The sequence below is a fragment of the Neoarius graeffei genome, chromosome 1 (assembly GCF_027579695.1).
Source record: "Neoarius graeffei isolate fNeoGra1 chromosome 1, fNeoGra1.pri, whole genome shotgun sequence".
Taxonomy (NCBI): Eukaryota; Metazoa; Chordata; class Actinopteri; order Siluriformes; family Ariidae; genus Neoarius; species Neoarius graeffei.
In genome coordinates this window covers 45818654-45840974 of record NC_083569.1, presented here as the reverse complement: position 1 = coordinate 45840974, position 22321 = coordinate 45818654, and the positions used below count along the sequence as shown (strand labels likewise).

Below are 22321 nucleotides of genomic sequence, written 5' to 3'. Positions count from 1 at the left end.
GTGATTGATTATATAGGTTCTAATCTAGTTTACATTTCGAGACTAAATTAAAGATAATATAGTTTTATGAGAATATTAGTCATAATACAGTTGATAAACTGAACACAAGGAGGAAAAAAATCCATCCGAATTAAGATAAAGCCACGCCCAATCCGTCTATTACGTCAGTCTCCATGGGGCGGGGCGTCAACGAATCTGTAAAATCTTATTGGCTGGCGAGCCGGTGTTGAGAACGCGCGTTGTCACGACACCGTGTACCGAAAAGCCATGAGGCTGATGATTTCCTGTTCGTGAACTGGGACCGCTCAAGTAGAAGTAGAAGAAGTAGTAAAGGTAACTATCTAATACAGCGTCGCGTTTTTAACTCTGTTTATCAGAATGAGTGTTACTGACTCACTCTGTGGCTGTTTAACTATTTTTTGCTTACAGCGAACACTATTATAAGGTTTATGAAGTTAGCATTTCTGTTTGTCGGAGCGGCGGCGTAGGCCGGGGATGAATCCTAAATGACTCCTTATTCCCTACAGAGGGAACCTATATTACGTTGGGAGTAATAGTTTTTTCGGTGTACGTAGTACACTTTGTAGAAAGTGGGAGGTTATTTGGGATGCAGCCCGGCTTGTTGCCGGTTTAGTGAGGACACAATGCGGTGAGCAGAGCTGAAATGTCTCACAGCAGCTCGCTTTCTCTCGGTTTAATTTAGATTAACTCATGTGGTTGTGTGTTTTAAGTTGATAATTGATAACACGGGTTTAAAAATAAACAGTCTGCTTGGTTTAAGACAGTAAGGGAATCTTTTTTTTTTTTAATTCAAGCTGCTTAGCTTGTCTAGTTATCAGGGATGTAGCACGGCTAGCGTTAGCATGGGAAGAGTGGCACGGCTAAGGTTAGCATGGGAAGAGTGGCACGGCTAAGGTTAGCATGGGAAGAGTGGCACGGCTAAGGTTAGCATGGGAAGAGTGGCACGGCTAAGGTTAGCATGGGAAGAGTGGCACGGCTAAGGTTAGCATGGGAAGAGTGGCACGGCTAAGGTTAGCATGGGAAGAGTGGCACGGCTAAGGTTAGCATGGGAAGAGTGGCACGGCTAGCGTTAGCATGGGAAGAGTGGCACGGCTAAGGTTAGCATGGGAAGAGTGGCACGGCTAAGGTTAGCATGGGAAGAGTGGCACGGCTAAGGTTAGCATGGGAAGAGTGGCACGGCTAAGGTTAGCATGGGAAGAGTGGCACGGCTAGCGTTAGCATGGGAAGAGTGGCACGGCTAAGGTTAGCATGGGAAGAGTGGCACGGCTAGCGTTAGCATGGGAAGAGTGGCACGGCTAAGGTTAGCATGGGAAGAGTGGCACGGCTAAGGTTAGCATGGGAAGAGTGGCACGGCTAAGGTTAGTATGGGAAGAGTGGCACGGCTAAGGTTAGCATGGGAAGAGTGGCACGGCTAAGGTTAGCATGGGAAGAGTGGCACGGCTAGCGTTAGCATGGGAAGAGTGGCACGGCTAAGGTTAGCATGGGAAGAGTGGCACGGCTAAGGTTAGCATGGGAAGAGTGGCACGGCTAAGGTTAGCATGGGAAGAGTGGCACGGCTAGCGTTAGCATGGGAAGAGTGGCACGGCTAGCGTTAGCATGGGAAGAGTGGCACGGCTAAGGTTAGCATGGGAAGAGTGGCACGGCTAAGGTTAGCATGGGAAGAGTGGCACGGCTAGCGTTGGCATGGGGAGAGTGGCACGGCTAGCGTTGGCATGGGAAGAGTGGCACGGCTAGCGTTGGCATGGGAAGAGTGGCACGGCTAGCGTTGGCATGGGAAGAGTGGCACGGCTAGCGTTGGCATGGGGGGAGTGGCACGGCTAGCGTTGGCATGGGGGGAGTGGCACGGCTAGCGTTAGCATGGGAAGAGTGGCACGGCTAGCGTTGGCATGGGAAGAGTGGCACGGCTAGCGTTGGCATGGGAAGAGTGGCACGGCTAGCGTTGGCATGGGAAGAGTGGCACGGCTAGCGTTGGCATGGGGGGAGTGGCACGGCTAGCGTTGGCATGGGAAGAGTGGCACGGCTAGCGTTGGCATGGAGAGAGTGGCACGGCTAGCGTTGGCATGGAGAGAGTGGCACGGCTAGCGTTGGCATGGGAAGAGTGGCACGGCTAGCGTTGGCATGGGAAGAGTGGCACGGCTAGCGTTGGCATGGGAAGAGTGGCACGGCTAGAGTTGGCATGGGAAGAGTGGCACGGCTAGCGTGGCACAGCTAGCGTTAGCACGGGGAGAGTGGCACGGCTAGCGTTAGCACGGGGAGGGTGGCACGGCTAGCGTTAGCACGGGGAGGGTGGCACGGCCAAGGTTAGCACGGGGAGGGTGGCACGGCCAAGGTTAGCATGGGGAGGGTGGCACGGCCAAGGTTAGCATGGGGAGGGTGGCACGGCCAAGGTTAGCATGGGGAGGGTGGCACGGCCAAGGTTAGCATGGGGAGGGTGGCACGGCCGGCGTTAGCATGGGGAGGGTGGCATAGTTGTCTGGCCTGACTGTAAGCCGGGCGGCATTTGTCGAGTTTAGCTTTCTACGTTATGTAACTGAGTCAGGAGCCAGGTTCTCTGTATAAAAGTGTTAACTGCATAACTGAAGTTGGTCAGTTATGAACTGCATGTTAGCACTTAAACGGTCGACTTGAGGAAAGCAGCGATTAGTTCCTCACTCACTCCTGTCATTAGTTGGCTACAGAGGAAACCATTGGTGAGGGAAATGGTGTGCTGTCTCACCAAGTACACTTGCTGTCATCATGCTTCAAAAAGAAGCCCAGAGCAGTGTGATAAAACCAGTAAAAGGGTTTAATATCCCATTAACCCTAAACATTATCATGGCGATTGTGCCATAAGGTCCACTTCTGAACTCTTTTTATGACTCTGGTCCATATTCTATGGAGTTGTCTGTTGGGGAAGCAGTATCACAACAGCAGAGAGGAAAAAACTTAACAAGCTGATTAGGAAGGCAGGATCTGTCCTGGGCTGTGCACTGGGCTCGGTGGACGTAGTGGTGGAGAGGAGGATCTTGGCCAAGTTGTCATCCTTTATGACGAACACCTCCCATCCACTGCAGGAGACAGTAGCAGCACTGGGCAGCTCCTTCAGTGACCGGCTCCTCCATCTGCGGTGTGTTAAGGAGCAGCTCCTTCCTCCCTACTGCTCTGAGACTGGACAACCAGCACCTCACCAAACACGGCACCAGACGCTCCTCACAATAATCAACAATACTGTCCAGATCTCTTCTACATCCACAGAGACGCCTCTGAACGTATACTGACCATCAGCGTCAGTACTTTACAGCGAACTGCTAGCTACACATGGTTAAAATGGCTCTTGTGCAATATACCGACTTGCATGTGGAATTCCACCTTTGTAATACACTTGTGTTAACTGTATATCTGCAAACGTGTTAATTTTTTTATTTCTAAATGTGTAGTTTATTTCTTTTATATATCCTTTTTTGTACACTACTGTTCAAAAGTTTGGGGTCACTTTGAAATGTCCTTATTTTTGAAAGAAAAGCACTGTTCTTTTCAATGAAGATCACTTTAACTAATCAGAAATGCACTCTATACATTGCTCATGTGGTAAATGACTATTCTAGCTGCAAATGTGTGGTTTTTGGTGCAATATCTCCATAGGTGTATAGAGGCCCATTTCCAGCAACTCTCACTCCAGTGTTCTAATGGTACAATGTGTTTGCTCATTGCCTCAGAAGGCTAATGGAGGATTAGAAAACCCTTGTACAATCATGTTAGCACAGCTGAAAACAGTTGAGCTCTTTAGAGAAGCTATAAAACTGACCTTCCTTTGAGCAGATTGAGGCCAAGTTTACATTAGACCGTATCTGTCTCGTTTTCTTCGCGGATGCACTGTCCGTTTACATTAAACCGCCGGGAAACGGGAATCCGCCAGGGTCCACGTATTCAATCCAGATCGTGTCTGGTCCGGTGCTGTGTAAACATTGAGAATACGCGGATACACTGTGCTGAGCTCTAGCTGGCGTCTCATTGGACAACGTCACTGTGACATCCACCTTCCTGATTCGCTGGCGTTGGTCATGTGACACGACTGCTGAAAAACGGCACGGACTTCCGCCTTGTATCACCTTTCATTAAAGAGTATAAAAGTATGAAAATACTGCAAATACTGATGCAAATACTGCCCATTGTGTAGTTATGATTGTCTTTAGGCTTCCCATCCTTCCACTTGCAAGTGGTAAGTGACGCGCATGCCCGACATGCACTGGGATCACACACACACAGCGGCTCAGTCCCGAATTACTGCTCGTGCACTTCACTCGTGCGCTCTGTGAGCTGCGCAGGGCTGGAGTGCGCACCCTCCAGAGGGCACTCGCTGTTCAGGGCGGAGTGATTTGGAGCGCAGGATGCCTGCGGAGCCGAGCGTATCTGTGTATTGGTGTTGCTGTGTGCAGGCGAATCGTGTATTGGTGTTGCTGTGTGCATGTTAATCGTTTTAAAAACGTTAATCTGATGATCTGCTGATACGGTCTAATGTAAACCCCACCTGAGTTTCTGGAGCATCACATTTGTGGGGTCGATTAAATGCTCAAAATGGCCAGAAAAATGTCTTGACTATATTTTCTATTCATTTTACAACTTATGGTGGTAAATAAAAGTGTGACTTTTCATGGAAAACACAAAATTGTCTGGGTGACCCCAAACTTTTGAACGGTAGTGTATACTTGGTACTTTTTCACTACTCCTTCACTGCCTTTTTCTCTTTATATAATTTGCTGCTGTAACACTGTAAATTTCCCCTTGTGGGATAATAAAGGGCTCTCTTACCGGTATCTTAACACATTTCTGCATGTTGGTTTTGAAGGCCGGTGTCAGTTGTATGTACGTATGTAACATCCTCTTCTTCTGTTCCACAGTTTGCTGTATCCCCAGGACGTCTTATTCCTGTTCCCTGTCACAATGCCGTCTGATTTAGCCAAGAAGAAAGCGGCAAAGAAGAAGGAGGCAGCCAAGGCCCGTCAGCGGCCCAAAAAAGCTGAAGAAGCGAACGGTGAGGTGGAGAAACCAGAGAGCCAAGAAAATGGTGTGTCTGAGCTCAATGGTGAGTCAGAAGCATTAAACAATCCATTTTTGTATATGAAACACATTAATGTATTATGTAAAAAAAAAACACAGGATGAATAACAAATCTTCGTTCCCATGTACTGTAGATTTCAGTGACGGTAGAGTAATGGGTGTCTTGTGTTCCCATCTGACTGTATTTAACAGGATGCTATGCAGCATGAACCGCCTTGAGACCGGATACGACACACACTTAATTCCACTTTCCGCCTGTATCTGCCAGCGTTTTCTTTCTTTGATTCGAATTTCCTGTTGGTTGCTTTACAGTGAGGCGGTATGAGGATTTGGATTATAGCGCTCCAATGCAGGGTCCCTGCACCATCATGAGCAGCCACATGTTAATGCAGTGGTTCCAAGTCCCACTGGAGCTGTGGCAAGACTGCCATTAAAGGGGAACTGAAGTCATTTTAAAACTTGCTTTATTTCTTAATTAACATGTTATTCAAATATGTTTTCGTAACCTTATATCGTGACTCGTATTGGCAATTAATTGCAATTAAATATTATACTTATCGGCCTATTTGGTTTTTAGCCACGTTGAATGTAGTTCGTTTGGTCCACGGCAGGCGTCGCTTATCCGCGTGATCTTCACGAGACTTGTGCAAGACTTCGAAACGTGAAGAGTCAGCCAGGTGTCAGTGGCGCCATTTTGGAAACTGTTTTCCAAATGAAGTATTGCACAAAAACGAGTTTAAATGACGATCAATGCCGACTTTTTTCAAACTTTCCTGATTGCTATCAAAGCAAACACAACTTCCGGCTTGATTACGTCAGCATTCGAACGTCTTTTGACGATGTTGGCGGATGTCGGTGACTTTGATTTGCGCTGTATGTTTTACTTCCATCCTACGATGTCTCGCACAGGTCTCAACGAATCTCGTTTACGGCCATTGCTTTGACATATGGACTGATATATTACAGAGCGTATTTCAAACACTCAGAACTCGCTATAGCAGCAACAAAATGGCTATGAAAAATGCATTCCAATATTTAATAAAATGAGAGAGAATTTTGATGATAAAAAAAAAATTGCCTTCAGTTATTCTTTAATGTTGCGTTGCCAGGGGATAGATTAATGTTTCAAATTTACTATTTTGCTCCGTTCCCACATGACACCATTCCAGCATAATGGCACTAAATGATTTTGTGTGTGCGCGTGAATGGAGTAATAATTGTCTCGTGCATGCTTTGCTGAGTTCTGAGCTCTTGTTAGGCAGGTGTTAAGTAGTTACGCAGTTTATTGCTGTACTCAACATGGACGGTAGTGTTACTGTCGTTGTGGATACCTGAAAATAGTCGCCACTTCTGAAAGGAAGGCAGCATAAGTACAGCGTTTGAGCCAGACATCACTGGTGCTTAAACACATCTTGTTCTGAGAGCCACTTGTCTGTGATTGGTCCAGATATCACATGGACACCATCACTGTGTGCTTATGGTTGTGAAAGCAGCTGCCTGAACACCCTCAATTATATCATGTCTTGCCATTTTTCAAATCAACCCTGAAATCAATGACCGTTATTCTCATTTTGAACCAGACATGGCCAAGTGGTGGATACTGGGTATCGTATTGGCCGTTCAAGACTCGCCCATGTTTTTTGTGGCTACCGCCTCATATTGGAGGCGGAGCCACTGTCATCTTGTTGTAAGAATGAGTGTAATAACCCTGCATGTGCGTACAAGTATTCCTATTAAAATGGCCGGTGAGCGTATACAATTCGGTTCACTATTCGAAATAAATGGACTAGACCAGGGGTTTTCAAAGTGTGGGAGAGTCAGCCCCCCTCAGAGAGCAAATAAACAACAGCCCCCTGTTGTGTACACATTTTTATTTTTTTCTTTTACACATTTTAAACATCTGTGCTTTTTGAAAACATCTTTTTTTTACACATTTAAAACATATGAGCTTTATTAAAACATCTTTTCTTACACATTTTAAACATCTGTGCTTTTTTAAAAACATCTTGTTTTACACATTTTAAACATCTCATAGCATCGTTAGCTAGCACCTCTTGACAGACAACACACTGTGGCAGTGGAGCATCTTCAGATCCAGTCCATGAAAATCCAAACTTTAAATAATCGTGGTCATACTTCCTTCTTTTTTTGCTTGGCCCAGACTCTGTCTCCTCACTCACTGTAGCTTTAGGTACTAAAAATCGATCCATTTTGTCTCTGGCAAAGGCTAGCTGAAGTTCGCTAAATGTCCGCAATAGTAACTTATTCTGGTTTATTTTTCCTGACGTTGCGCCCCCCTGAAGAACTCTGGCACCCCCTAGGGGAGGCGCGCCCCACACTTTGAAAAGCCCTGGACTAGACTAAAGAAACCGCTTTCAGACATGTTTATGCTTATTACCAAGGGAAAGCACGTTCCTATTTTGAAATATACTCCAGGTCGTCCCCCTTTCCTCGCCGCCTTCAGCCAGTGCGTCCCATGCGTGATGTAGATGTGACTCACTTCTGAGTTGTTACAGGAAGTTGTCGAAAAGAGTATTGAGACCACTGAGCTCTAGCGCCGGGCCATTTCTGGGAAATAAGAGTTTGGGTCATGGTGACCGCGTGTGTGTGTCAGCCTCAGTTCAGAGGTTTCAGTTTCAAAAGCTGTAAGAGTAGAATAATATAAAGTACAGACACCTGGTATATTTTACTGCTGTGACCTTTTAAATTGTTCACTTTTGGATTAAGCTTCATTTTTGTGGCTACTGCCTCAGAGTAAATATATATGCTATATTTACTGTATGGACATGGTATCAGAAAACAATTTTATTTATAAGCAGTAGCCTTTTTTTTTTATTAAAGGGTGAACCACAATTGTGCCATTTCTGTAGGATATCTAACAATCAAGTACACTTCACTTTGCTATCCTGGTGTAAATGCCACAAGGGAACAATTTTATTCTCCAAGTACTTTGGATGATGTTTTTAACAAGGTACCACAACAAAGTTTTAGAAGACTTATCTGATTCATCTCGTTTGGTTAATTATTTTAAAAAAAAATGTGGTTATGTATGTAACTTTTTTTATTTATGAAGAAATATAATACCTTTTTTTTAGAAATGCTCCTGCCATGAAATGGTTTTAGATGCTGGCATGGCACACTTTTTTTTTTTTTTAAATTAAAAAAAAAAACCCTTGCCCTGATCTCTCTCTCCCCCCCCCCCCCCCCCCCCCCCTTTAATAAATAAACCAACATTATGGTCAGGATTTCTCCCTGCTGCATTTGTCTCTTTCACCAGTAACATTGCTGCTTGTTATTTCTTTGCTGTTTCACCAGGCACCCAGCTGTGCTATTAAAGCTATTTAAAATGTACTGTACTAGTTAATAGTAACCCCATAATAGCGTGGGGAAATAAGGAATTTTAAGCAGACTGTCACAGGATGACAAGTTTAAAATGATGTCTGTCCGTCCAAATTTCAGCCTGTCTGAACAATGGAACAGTGCAGCCAGAGGTCTGGGTCCTGGAAGCTGAAGAGTTTTAGATGCCTGGAGCTGGCTTCTCAGCTATTTCCAGGCACATTTTTGTGTGATCTTCAAAGGCCAAATTGCATGAGACATTAGTTGCTAATTACACTACAAGTGTAATGTAATTGACAAGAAAATGTCAGAAGATTCAAGAAAAACCACTTGCTTATAATCAAGAAAACAGTAGCACACAGGCCAGTTCCAGGTCTAGAAAAAAAAGCATGGGGGGCAAGGATATTCCAGTTGGTTACAACTTACTTGTGCGTGCTTTAATAATGCTCATGAAACACCGTTAACAATGACTATTTTTTTATACTATATTTATAATAAATCTAAGAAATTTAGTAATTAACAATATGACTATTTTTGCACAGTAGAGTTAAAATTGAGTGAGATTCCAAGTAAGTTTGTAACAGTGACTCAAAACTAGACCTGTTCATATAATTTGGCATTCAAACTAAAATCTGTTGGACTAGAACTTAAAAAAATAGAAGAAAATTAAAAACTCTATTAAAATCTAAATCTCCATCCTCCAAAGCGTACGACTTATGAATTAAAAAAAAAATCTGCACATAACATTGATTGGCAGTTTGGCACTTATAATAGAGTACTGCAAAGCTTCATGTAACCTGAACTCTTAATCAGATGCTGTCAACCCTAAAACACTAGTTCAACTGCATCGTACAATGAAAGCAGTCAATACTGAGTGCATTATTTTTGTCGTCTTTAGCGTGCCACTTGGTGGAGAAAGAGGTGCTTATAAATTTTGGCAGGGCTAGGAACTTTGGTGGTGGAGTTATGAATTTTTAAATCTCTGTGCATGCGAGCGGTTGGAGCCAGGGCTTGTGATAAAGCTTTCCATGGTCTGTGCTCGCTCCTGACGTCAGATCGGGCTGAGCCTGCACTGGTTCAAAAGGTCTCGGGGAGAGGGATGTGCCTGTAAATTTTGGCTGTGCTAGGACCGTCGGTGGCAGAGTTATGAATTTTTTAAGTTTGGCCCATGGGGGCCTTTGTTTCACAGGCCATGTTACGACCGAATGTGTTCACCCAGTGTAACATTTGGAAGAAAATTAGTAGATTAGACCTGTTTCTTGACACTTTTCATGGGCCATCTGGTTTGATTTTTTAAATACAGATGGACAAATGCAAAAATTACCAGTCAATGTCCGCTGGTCCGGCCTTATTTCCCCACGCTACCATAACATGCTTTTTCATGTGACATTGTTCTTTTACGAATGTCCTCCTGTATTTACATGTCTTGCCATAAAGAATGAATATGAGAACAAGTTCACTGATGCACAGCATAATACATTTGTTCATAGAAGAACAAATGACGAATGCAGTTTTGCTGCAGAACTGCAAATCTGACCTGGCAAATTACAGTGGGATGCGTGTTCCAGTTCACGACCTAAAGTGTATCAAAGATGTCCAGTGATGTTCTTTCGTTGATTTGAGTCATTGTGTGGAAGTTCATTTCAAGACTATTGGTCTTTATTTGTTTTTATCTATCTATCTATCTATTCTCCCCCCCCCCCCAGGAATAGCCAGTCTTACTAAGGAGCTGGATGAGTTTGAGTTGAAGAAGACAGAGGCACGTGCTGTTACAGGGGTGCTGGCATCTCATCCGAACAGCACAGATGTGCACATCAGCAGTCTATCGCTGACTTTCCACGGACAGGAACTGCTCAGCGATACCTGTCTGGAGCTCAACTCGGGTCGCCGCTACGGCCTCATCGGACTCAACGGAACAGGTATGGTTTATTCTTTCAGGTAAGAGCTGTAGGAGAATCAGCCCAAACTGTCTATTGGCCAACTGAGCAGAAAGTGCAGGATATCTGTGACCATGCAGTTTGGAAGAAGGCTTAGCGCTTAAGTGTTGGAATCTAGTCACAAGTTAGGACTGAGCTTATTTTGGAAGTCATAGTTCTGAAAACCATAATGTACGTACCATTGGCCAGCAAGGATCAGGGATGTAACAAGTAATAGCACTGCAAAAGAAGGAACTTGGACACAATCATGCAGTGGTGTTACTCCGGGTCATGATCAGAAGGTACTGTGAAAATGCTCCTACACGAGCAGTGCATACCTGGTGTAGATGTGAGCGAGCTGGCCAGGATTATGGTTGCTCAAGCTGGTAATCTATCAAACTTAGCATTTTACTAATGTATTACAAATGCAACTACGACCCCGATTCCAAAAAAGTTGGGACAAAGTACAAATTGTAAATAAAAACAGAATGCAATAATTTACAAATCTCAAAAACTGATATTGTATTCACAATAGAACATAGACAACATATCAAATGTCGAAAGTGAGACATTTTGAAATTTCATGCCAAATATTGGCTCATTTGAAATTTCATGACAGCAACACATCTCAAAAAAGTTGGGACAGGGGCAATAAGAGGCTGGAAAAGTTAAAGGTACAAAAAAGGAACAGCTGGAGGACCAAATTGCAACTCATTAGGTCAATTGGCAATAGGTCATTAACATGACTGGGTATAAAAAGAGCATCTTGGAGTGGCAGTGGCTCTCAGAAGTAAAGATGGGAAGAGGATCACCAATCCCCCTAATTCTGCACCGACAAATAGTGGAGCAATATCAGAAAGGAGTTCGACAGTGTAAAATTGCAAAGAGTTTGAACATATCCTCATCTACAGTGCATAATATCATCAAAAGATTCAGAGAATCTGGAAGAATCTCTGTGCGTAAGGGTCAAGGCCGGAAAACCATACTGGGTGTCCGTGATCTTCGGGCCCTTAGACGGCACTGCATCACATACAGGCATGCTTCTGTATTGGAAATCACAAAATGGGCTCAGGAATATTTCCAGAGAACATTATCTGTGAACACAATTCACCGTGCCATCCGCCGTTGCCAGCTAAAACTCTATAGTTCAAAGAAGCAGCCGTATCTAAACATGATCCAGAAGCGCAGACGTCTTCTCTGGGCCAAGGCTCATTTAAAATGGACTGTGGCAAAGTGGAAAACTGTTCTGTGGTCAGACAAATCAAAATTTGAAGTTCTTTATGGAAATCAGGGACGCCGTGTCATTCGGACTAAAGAGGAGAAGGACGACCCAAGTTGTTATCAGCGCTCAGTTCAGAAGCCTGCATCTCTGATGGTCTGGGGTTGCATTAGTGCGTGTGGCATGGGCAGCTTACACATCTGGAAAGACACCATCAATGCTGAAAGGTATATCCAGGTTCTAGAGCAACATATGCTCCCATCCAGACGACGTCTCTTTCAGGGAAGACCTTGCATTTTCCAACATGACAATGCCAAACCACATACTGCATCAATTACAGCATCATGGCTGCGTAGAAGAAGGGTCCGGGTACTGAACTGGCCAGCCTGCAGTCCAGATCTTTCACCCATAGAAAACATTTGGCGCATCATAAAACGGAAGATACGACAAAAAAGACCTAAGACAGTTGAGCAACTAGAATCCTACATTAGACAAGAATGGGTTAACATTCCTATCCCTAAACTTGAGCAACTTGTCTCCTCAGTCCCCAGACGTTTACAGACTGTTGTAAAGAGAAAAGGGGATGTCTCACAGTGGTAAACATGGCCTTGTCCCAACTTTTTTGACATGTGTTGTCATGAAATTTAAAAATCACCTAATTTTTCTCTTTAAATGATACATTTTCTCAGTTTAAACATTTGATATGTCATCTATGTTCTATTCTGAATAAAATATGGAATTTTGAAACTTCCACATCATTGCATTCTGTTTCTTTTTACAATTTGTTCTTTGTCCTAACCTTTTTTGGAATCGGGGTTGTAAATGAAAGCTAAGACTATCATCTCCCCTTTTGTAGTTTGTGAATTAAATGACAAAAGTAATGTTTGGACTAGAATGGGTGAATATAGCTTGCTTTGCGTTCAGCCAAGCGTAGATTATTAATGACATTTAAGCATTCTCGTATCTCTTTGATCTTTCTATCTGTCGAATGTATTTAAATAAAACCACTATAATGGCAGTGTAAAACCTCCTTTTGTCCAGGTAAATCTATGCTTCTGTCAGCCATCGGTCACAGAGAGGTGCCCATTCCAGAGCACATTGACATTTACCACTTGACGCGTGAAATGGCTCCAAGTGAGAAGACGGCACTGCAGTGTGTGATGGAGGTGGACGAGGAGAGGCTCAAGCTGGAGAGAGAGGCAGAGAGGCTTGCTCACGAAGACTGTGAGTTACAAGTTTGCTGCCATACTATACAGTGCTGAGCATAAATGAGTGCACCCCCTTTGAAAAGTAACATTTTAAACAGTATCTCAACGAACACAAACAATTTCCAAAATGTTGACGAGACAAAGTTTAATAGAACATCTGTTTAACTTATAACGGGAAAGTAAGGTTAATAATATAACTTAGATTACACATTTTTCAGTTTTACTCAAATTAGGGTTGTGCGAAAATGAGTACACCCCACTGAAAGTCTCTGGAGCAAAGCTAAATTGTAAACTACAAATGTCTAATTTAACAAGAATACAATCACAGTTGAGTCTAATCAGTCATTACACAGGTGTCCAGCAGACAGTTGACTATAAAAGGTTGTTACTTAAAGAAAAACCCCTCCCCATTTCATGCTGTCAGCAATGGCACCACATGGAAGAGAAATGACACAAGACCTGAGAAAGAAAATAACTTCTTTACGCCACGAAGGTGAAGGCTACAAGAAGATCAGCAAAGCTTTACTTATCAGTCAGAATACTGTAGCAAAAGTGGTACAAAAATTTAAGAAAGTTGGAACTGCAACCATCTCACAGAGACGTCCAGGTCGTCCACGGAAGTTAACACCTCGACAGGAGCGTCTTCTGATGAGAAAGGTTGAAGAAAATCGGCATGCAAGTTCGCTAAAGAAGTAGAAAGCCAAACTGGGGCGACTATTTCCTGTGACACAATACGGCGTACACTGCAGAGGAATGGCATGCATGGATGCCATCCACAAAAGAAGCCTCTCCTAAAGCCCAGGTGCAAAAAAGCCCGCCTAGAGTTTGCCAGGGCCCATGCTGACAAAGATGAAGACTACTGGGACTCTATACTCTGGAGTGATGAGACCAAGATAAATGTTTTTGGAACTGATGGCTTCAAAACTGTATGGCGTCGCAAAGGTGAGGAATCCAAAGAAAAATGCACGGTGCCTACAGTGAAACATGGTGGTGGCAGTGTCCTTATGTGGGGCTGCATGAGTGCTGCTGGTGTCGGGGAGCTGCATTTCATTGATGGCATCATGAATTCACAGACGTATTGCTCTATACTGAAAGAGAAGATGCTACCATCACTCCGTGCCCTTGGTCGTTGTGCACTTTTCCAACATGACTAAACACACATCTAAGGCCACTGTTGGATTTCTGAAGAAGAACAGGGTGAAAGTGATTCAGTGGCCGAGTATGTCTCCTGATCTGAACCCAATCGAACACCTATGGGGAATTGTGAAGAGACAAGTTGAGCATCACTCTCCATCCAGCATCCAGTCACTAAAAGAGGTCATTGTTGAAGAATGGAAAAAGATTGATGTTGCAAAATGTCGCCAACTTGTTCATTCCATGCCTAGAAGACTTGGTGCTGTCATTAAAAATCATGGAGGCCATACAAAGTACTAGATGTAGTAGTTTTTGTTGTGGGGTGTAGGGCTGCACAATATATTGAAAAAGTATTGATATCGCGATATCATAGTTTGCGATACACATACCGCAAAAATTACTTAAATTTCGATAAAAGGCACATTTTTCTGTGCCGTCCAATCACATTTGAATGTCAACAAGCGCCGCGGGATAACTCTGCCCCTATTGCAAAACAAGTAAAAGCCTCGTGGTGATGGCGGAAGGCGGGAGCAAGTGTGGTGAGACAAACTTGTGTGAGGAGGAACTGGTTTCAAAAAAAAAAATGCACATTTGCTATTTGGAAGTACTTTGGATTCAGGAGGGGTGATGTACTGCAAACTCAGGTACTTTGCAAGACATGTACCTGTAAAACAGTGGTGGGGCGGCTCACTGGGACAAACACTGCTGTACAGAAGCATAAAACCGCGCTCTCTCTCTCTCTCTCTCTCTCTCTCTCTCTCTCTCTCTCTCACACACACACACACCACTGCTCTCTCACCCGCATGTGTTATTAACAGATTGTGTTTGAGTTTATGGTGAATCTGTGTCGCTCACCTTCATCTCCCGGGAGCCGCTGAAATTGCCATTTTGAATACTTTATGTTAATGTAATGTAGTTTTCAGTTTTTTGTTTACTTCAACTTAAGACATTTTCTGCTGCGCTCACAAAAATTAAGAGATTTAAAGATGATTGATGGACACCATTGCAGGTGTAGCCATGTTTTTCCAATAAAAAATAATGTTGGAATGGAAGCGATGCATTGGGTGTTTTTTTTTTTTTTTTTAAATGCTAGATACAGGGCAGAACGGTGAGTAGAGGTAAGAAAAACATTTATATATTTAATTATCGTGATACATATCGATATCGAGATATTCAGTCATGTTATCGAATATCGCATATTTTTCTGATATCGTGCGGCCCTAGTGGGGTGTACTCATTTTTGCACCACCCTAATTTGAGTAAAACTGAAAAATGTGTAATCTAAGTTATATTATTAACCTATAAGTTAAACAGATGCTCTATTAAACTTTGTCTTGTCAACATTTTGGAAATTGTTTGTTTAAAATGTTACTTTTCAAAGGGGGTGCACTCATTTACGCTGAGCACTGTAGCTCACTATGTCAAAGCTCTGTTAAGGGCTTTCCACGTTTTCATAGGGGCTATTCTGTCATAGCTTCCTTTCCTAGGCGTGGTACAGTATAGTTTTCTTTCTGAGCACTTTCCTTAATGGCTTTTGTTTTTAAGGAGGTGGACTCTGGATGAGAAACAAGTACTTTGTGTCTTTGGTATTTATGCCTGTAAGCAAGCAAGCAAGTGATTTTAATTATTATTATTTTTTGGTCTAATGCCTGCTTGTTAGCCGAGTGTGAGAAGCTGATGGAGCTGTATGAACGACTGGAGGAGCTGGATGCAGACCAGGCAGAGATGCGAGCATCCCGTATCCTTCACGGCCTCGGGTTCACCGCTGCAATGCAGCAGAAAAAGCTCAAAGACTTCAGTGGTGGCTGGAGGATGCGTGTTGCTCTCGCCAGGTAAATGCACCATAGAACTCTCAGTTGCGCCCTTGTACTCAAGTGCTGGGTTTCACTGGTGGAATTGGCACCTTGGTAAACCCGTACTAACTTACTAGCTGCTGAAAGATGATGCAACAAAAGGCCGAATGATAGCACAGATGCCAAGCAGTTACCTGCTGTGCAGCTGTGCCGTGACAAAAACTGTTAGAAGCGTATTTCTGATTTCTGCAGCTCCAAGTCGAAATTCTTTGTGAAATTAAAGATTCCGCTGACATGTGGGTTTTTTTGTTTTGTTTTGTTTCCAGAGCGCTGTTCCTCAAACCCTTCATGCTGCTCCTGGATGAGCCTACCAACCACTTGGACCTGGATGCATGCGTGTGGCTGGAGGAAGAACTAAAGCAGTATGTTTAACTTTCTTTACATTCAATCAAGCTTGAGTTCTCAGCTGGTTGTCTGCTGACGTGATGTAAACAAAAGGCCGAATTGTAGCTCCGCCATCAAGCAGTTTGTTTCTCACTACGGCTGGGGCTTTGACAAAAACCAGACCGAAGCGTTTAACTGATCTGACTGTGCAACCTTAGCAGGCAGTATGTCAAATGTGTTTCACGTTTCGCATCTCACCATCAACCCTTCAATTCTCTCGTAGATTCAAACGAATTCTGGTTTTGATATCCCATTCTCAAGACTTCCTCAATGGTGTGTGCACCAACATCATCCACCTGCACCAGCGCAAGCTGAAATACTACACGGTAAGAACGGGCTCTCGAGATTTTAGTTCATCTGATGCTTTCCAGGCAGTGAAAGTTATTGCGACTGTGTGTGTTCTGTGTAGGGTAATTATGACCAGTATGTGAAAACCAGAGAAGAATTGGAGGAGAACCAGATGAAACGCTTTAACTGGGAGCAGGATCAGATTGCACACATGAAGGTGGAGTTGCCCATGGAGTTTTTGAAGCTATTGCTAATCTTAATTTGGACAATAAGATAACACTTCTCATCCTTCTACAGAATTACATAGCACGGTTTGGTCACGGCTCAGCCAAGCTGGCCCGGCAGGCACAGAGCAAAGAGAAAACACTGCAGAAAATGGTTGCCTCAGGGCTGACTGAACGTGTAGTGAACGACAAGGTGAGCCTTCTTGTGTACTGTCTGCCCTGATTGACACACCCTGATGAAAGGAAATGGGGAATTTACTCATCACAGCTTGTGATGCAAGTCTGAATACTTTCTCTCTCACCTTCCAGACACTGTCATTTTACTTTCCTTCCTGTGGGAAGATCCCTCCTCCAGTCATCATGGTTCAAAACGTCAGCTTCAGATATTCGGATAACACGGTAGGAATGGCCACCAAGCAACAGTGGCTTCAGTACATCCTCAGAAAATTTCACAGCTGGGTCATGTCTGCACTTCGGGGTTAAGGCTACGCTTTCCACCTGACCAAAAATAACTGATACAGCCTTCATCATGGACTTGATCGCAATTTCTTTACTTGAAGCTTGACTTGCCTTTAAGCTTCAGTGCCTTGAAAAAGTATTCGTACCCCTTGAACTTTTTCACATTTTTCCACCTTGCAGAAGATTTTTATTGAGATTTTATGTGATAGACCAACACAGAGTAGCACACAATTGTGAAGTGAAACGAAAATGATAAATGGTCTTCAAAATTTTAAACAAATAAAAATCTGAAAAATGTGGTGTACATTAGTATTCAGCCCCCTGTACTCTGATACCTCTAAATACAATCCAGTGCAATCAGTTGCCTTCAGAAGTCATCTAATTAGTTAATAGAGTCCTACTGTGTGTAATTTACTCTCGGCATAAATACACTTGTTCTGTGAAGGCCTCAGTGGTTTGTTAGAGAACAGTGAAGAACAAACAGCATCATGAAAACCAAAGAACTCACCAGACAGGTCAGGGATAAAGTTCTGGAGAAGTTTAAAGCAGAGTTAGGTTATAAAAAAATATCCCAAGCTCTGAACATCTCAAGAAGCACTGTTCAATCCATCATTCAAAAATGGAAAAAGTGTGGCACAACTGCAAACCTACCAAGACATGGCCGTCCACCTAAACTGACAGAGCGAGCAAGGAGAGCACTGGTCAGAGAAGCAGCCAAGAGGCCCATGATCACTCTGGAGGAGCTGCAGAAATCCACAGCTCAGGTGGGAGAATCTGTGCACAGGACAAGTATCAGTCGTACACTCCACAAATCTGGTCTTTTTGGAAGAGTGGCAAGAAGAAAGCCATTGTTGAAAGACAGGCATAAGAAGCCATGTAGCGGACACAGCAAACATGTGGAAGAAGGTGCTTTGGTCAGGTGAGACTAAAGTTGAACTTTTTGGCCTAAATGCAAAGCGCTTTGTGTGGTGGAAAACTAACACTGCTCATCACCCTGCACACACCATCCCCACTGTGAAACATGGTGGCGGCAGCATCATGCTATGGGGATGCTTTTCTTCAGCAGGGACAGGGAAGCTGGTCAGAGTTGATGGGAAGATGGATGGAGCTAAATACAGGGCAATCCTGGAAGAAAACCTGTTGGAGGCTGCAAAAGACTTGAGACTGGGAAGGAGATTCACCTTCCAGCAAGACAATGACCCTAAACATACAGCCAGAGCTACAATGGAACGGTTTAGATCAAAGAATATTCATGTGTTAGAATGGCCCAGTCAAAGTCCAGACCTAAATCCCATTGAGCATCTGTGGCAAGACTTGAAAATTGCTGTTCACAGACGCTCTCCATCCAATCTGGCTGAGCTTGAGCTATTTTGCAAAGAAGAATGGGCAAAAATTTCAGTGTCTAGATGTGCAAAGCTGGTAGAGACATACCACAAAAGACTTGCAGCTGTAATTGCAGCAAAAGGTGGCTCTACAAAGTATTGACGCAGGGGGACTGAATACTAATGCACATCACATTTTTCAGATTTTTATTTGCTTAAAATTTTGAAGACCATTTATCATTTTCGTTTCACTTCACAATTATGTGCTACTCTGTGTTGGTCTATCACATAAAATCTCAATAAAAAAATTTTAAGTTCGTGGTTGTAAGGTGGAAAAATGTGAAAAAGTTCAAGGGGTATGAACACTTTTTCAAAGCACTGCAAGTCCTCTTGCTGTCTCAGGATTTGATTTGACTTTAACTTGCAGCTCCAGTCTCTTTAGAGACTTAACTATTGTAAAGTTATGTGACTTGACCTGCTAGTGATGAGCTTTGTACATCCATGTTGTGTTTCCATGACAGCCTTGCACTAATCAGTTGTTTGAAAGTAGAAGACAGGGATTTATGAAGCAGTTTGTGCATATGCAGCCCTTGTCTCGATCCTGCAGTGCCCTCTTGAGGAGACTAATGTTCTCACATTCCACTCCCTCCCCAGCCAATCATTTATAAAAATCTGGAGTTTGGAATTGACTTGGATACCAGAGTGGCCCTTGTGGGGCCCAACGGGGCTGGCAAATCCACACTATTGAAACTGCTCACTGGGGAGGTATGTTTTTTATTGTTGTTTTTTTACGTTTGTGCGTAGGGTGTTGAAATATTGTGTGCTGATTTTTAGACTCATGTTTTACCCCTCTTCACTCAGCTACTCCCCACTGATGGTATGATCAGAAAGCACTCCCATGTCAAGATCGGCAGATATCACCAGGTACTACAAATCAGGCACTCTGCCATCTTAGTTTTTTTAATGCACTTTCTGATTAAACCAACTTCTTGGGGGGGATGGCAGACCAAAGGAATTATTCTGGTATTTTATGTAGTAATTGGGTGTCTTTACCTGTGGCTTCATTTTTTCTTTCTTTACTTTAGCATCTGACAGAGCAGTTGGATCTGGACCTATCTCCTCTGGAGTACATGATGAAGTGCTACCCAGAGATCAAGGAGAAAGAGGAGATGAGGAAGATCATCGGACGCTACGGGCTCACTGGCAAACAGCAGGTTAGTTCCCGGTCTTGGCACAGGAACATTTTGTAGGTTTGCATAAGGCATGGACATGCATCGTCTCCCAGCTCCTGCTCCGTTCCTTACTGAGTCGAAACTGAAGTTTTACAAACAGAAGGAAAAATGTATTTGAAAGGACCTTGTATTCATGAAGTGGAAATTTGAAACTTCTCAACAGTCCTGATCCTGGAGTTGGAGCTCTGTGGTCCCTATAGTGAAGAGACATGGCAATTTAAGCCTTTTAATAAGATTAAATTTTCCTTTTGTGAATTATCCGCTTTAAGGTTACTAAATTCAGACCAATAATTGAGAGAAATTTTTATGCAATATTTGATTGAGGCTTTTTTTTTTTTCCCCTGTTGTGACCATGTCCTGCATTTTAATAATGGATTTTATTTATGTTTGGTACTTAATGACTGAAGTCTTACAAAGTGACCTTGAGCCTAATGGTATTTCTTGTTGCCCTTTTTTTTTTTTTTTTTTTTAAATGCCAGGTGAGTCCCATCAGGAATCTGTCCGATGGTCAGAAGTGCCGCGTGTGCTTTGCCTGGTTGGCCTGGCAGAACCCTCACATGCTCTTCCTGGACGAGCCTACCAATCACCTGGACATCGAAACCATTGACGCACTAGCTGAGGCCATCAATGACTTTGAAGGGGGAATGATGCTGGTCAGCCACGACTTCAGACTCATCCAGCAGGTGATTTTTGAAAATGTTCTGAGGTCTTGGGTTTTGTTTGTTTTTGTTTGCTTGCTTGTTTTGTTTTGTTTTAACTACAGTTTGCCTTTTGCTTTGGAAACTAAATTCATTCATCTCTGCATTCGTGCTAATAGGTAGCACAGGAGATCTGGGTTTGTGAAAATCAGACCATCACCAAATGGAGTCAGGACATCTTGGCCTACAAAGAACATCTGAAAGCCAAAATCAAACATGTATAACGCATGCATTGCCTCTTTCATCCAAGGCAGTCAGCATCTCTACTATTGCTTCCCTTGGCAAAGCATGCATGCACCTGAAATACCATCTGTTGCAAAGACGTCTACAGTTTTGCATTTTTTTTTTAATTTATTTTTCGTCTTATTCTTGTCTAAATTAAAAATCAAAGCAGGTATGCACTTAAGCATAATTTCAGGACATTTCATAGTGGGTTTTTTTTGTTTTGTTTTTTTCCTTTTAAGTGCATCAACAGCTGATGCATCACTGATGTACATGGGCTCTTAAAGAGCTATTTTTCAAGTATTTAATGCTGTATCTGCAATAATGGACTTGTCTGAGTATAACTGAATAAAAGTACCTTTGTCAGTACTTGGATGTTACTGTGGTATTGTTACCTCTTTGTCAAAGTTTCTCATCAGAATGGAAGTCAGACCTGTATTAAATTTATGCTTTAACTTGTACAGTAAGATGACTAAAGCTGTTATTAACGTAGCAATGTTACATTTTGGTCTTGAGTTGTTTTGAGACTTCTGAATTCACACCATCATCCTAAATAGTACGCTCTCTGTTATGTACTATACTAAACACCCCTGTGTAGTTTAGGGCACAGCCAGTTGCTTTCTTCACTTCCTGCATTATTGTGCTTTTTGGGTGTGGTGTTTTGGTTTAGAAAATGGTAGAGGTGACAGTTAAAGGTGAGTACATGAACATGTGCAAACAGTAATTTATTCGGCGAAGCCCCCACCCCTGTGAACACGAACACACACACACACACACACACACACACAGCTCATTACACTGCCCCTAGAGTGATACCCAGTACAGATATTGGCTACCTAACATACTACAGTAGATGTCTGTGCTATTGTGGGTGCCTTTTTTTAAATCCTACCCACATTATGCATACAATTATTTCCTGCTTCCCAGTGAGTGCAGAGTAAGCCACATTGCTCATGAGCCAGAAAAATTGGCCAATCCAAATGCAGGGCACCAAGTTTATCTAGCCAATCCTGGCTTAGAAGGCAGGACTTGTTTGAAATGTGGGTGAGGAAAATGGACAGATCTCTATATAAAATCTGGAGAGCTCATAGCCTATTTCCTGCTGTAGAGATGAGTGAAGCCATCTGGCCCCCATTTTACCACTCTCATTGTGTGCATTTGGCTTATGTCTTAAACTGTTGTATCCGATCAAATTTGCCCCAAGAAAAGTATCTCCTGATGTTCCCCACCCACTTCATTACCACATCCTTATTTCCTCCACTTTACCTCCATTCCTTACATATCTTTTATAGTGCTCCCCTTCAGTTTTTTCTTTGTCTTTTTTTTGGGAATTGCTCTTTTTACTACTATTATTTCAATGGAGATTTCACGTTTTCTCTTATACAGTGTATCTTTCTCTAATATATTTCTTCTATCTATTTCTATACCAACACACAGGCTGTACAATACTTCCTTTCTATTGAGGACAGTTGTTGAAACAGGATTATTTTCCCTTTGTTCTCACAGTCCTGTCTTAACAGTATTTATTGGTCGCAAGCTGCATGGATATTCTGACAGTTAATTATGTGCCCCAGTAAATACTGTTAAGACATGACTGTGAAAATGGCAGATAATATGATGGGGGGGGGGTAATCCTGTTTCAACAACTGTCCTAAATAAAAAGGAAGTATTGTACAGCCTTTGTGTTGGTATTATACTGTAATAGATAGAAAGGAAGAACTGTACGAAAGAGTAAGAGAGTGTATAAGAGAAACTGAAATAATCTCCC

At 42.9% G+C, this 22321-nt stretch overlaps 1 protein-coding gene across 1 annotated transcript; it reads left to right on the top strand.

Moving 5' to 3' along the window:
* The first annotated feature begins 241 nt into the window (after positions 1-241).
* abcf2a (ATP-binding cassette, sub-family F (GCN20), member 2a) lies at positions 242-20922 on the top strand. The gene is made up of 15 exons (XM_060932663.1): positions 242-333; positions 4899-5083; positions 10101-10313; positions 12571-12753; positions 15532-15703; positions 15991-16086; positions 16332-16434; positions 16518-16613; positions 16694-16813; positions 16930-17019; positions 19056-19166; positions 19263-19325; positions 19487-19615; positions 20113-20316; positions 20451-20922. The coding sequence occupies exons 2-15, from the start codon at positions 4942-4944 to the stop codon at positions 20553-20555; spliced, it is 1827 nt and encodes a 608-aa protein (XP_060788646.1). The 5' UTR covers positions 242-333; positions 4899-4941; the 3' UTR covers positions 20556-20922.
* Positions 20923-22321: the final 1399 nt, after the last annotated feature.

Coding starts and splice junctions, on each gene's coding strand:
- abcf2a (XM_060932663.1), top strand. CDS start 4,942: ATGCCGTCTGATTTAGCCAAGAAGAAAGCGGCAAAGAAGAAGGAGGCA. Junction 19,167..19,262: donor TGAAACTGCTCACTGGGGAG/GTATGTTTTTTA, acceptor CTCTTCACTCAG/CTACTCCCCACTGATGGTAT. Junction 20,317..20,450: donor ACTTCAGACTCATCCAGCAG/GTGATTTTTGAA, acceptor TCGTGCTAATAG/GTAGCACAGGAGATCTGGGT.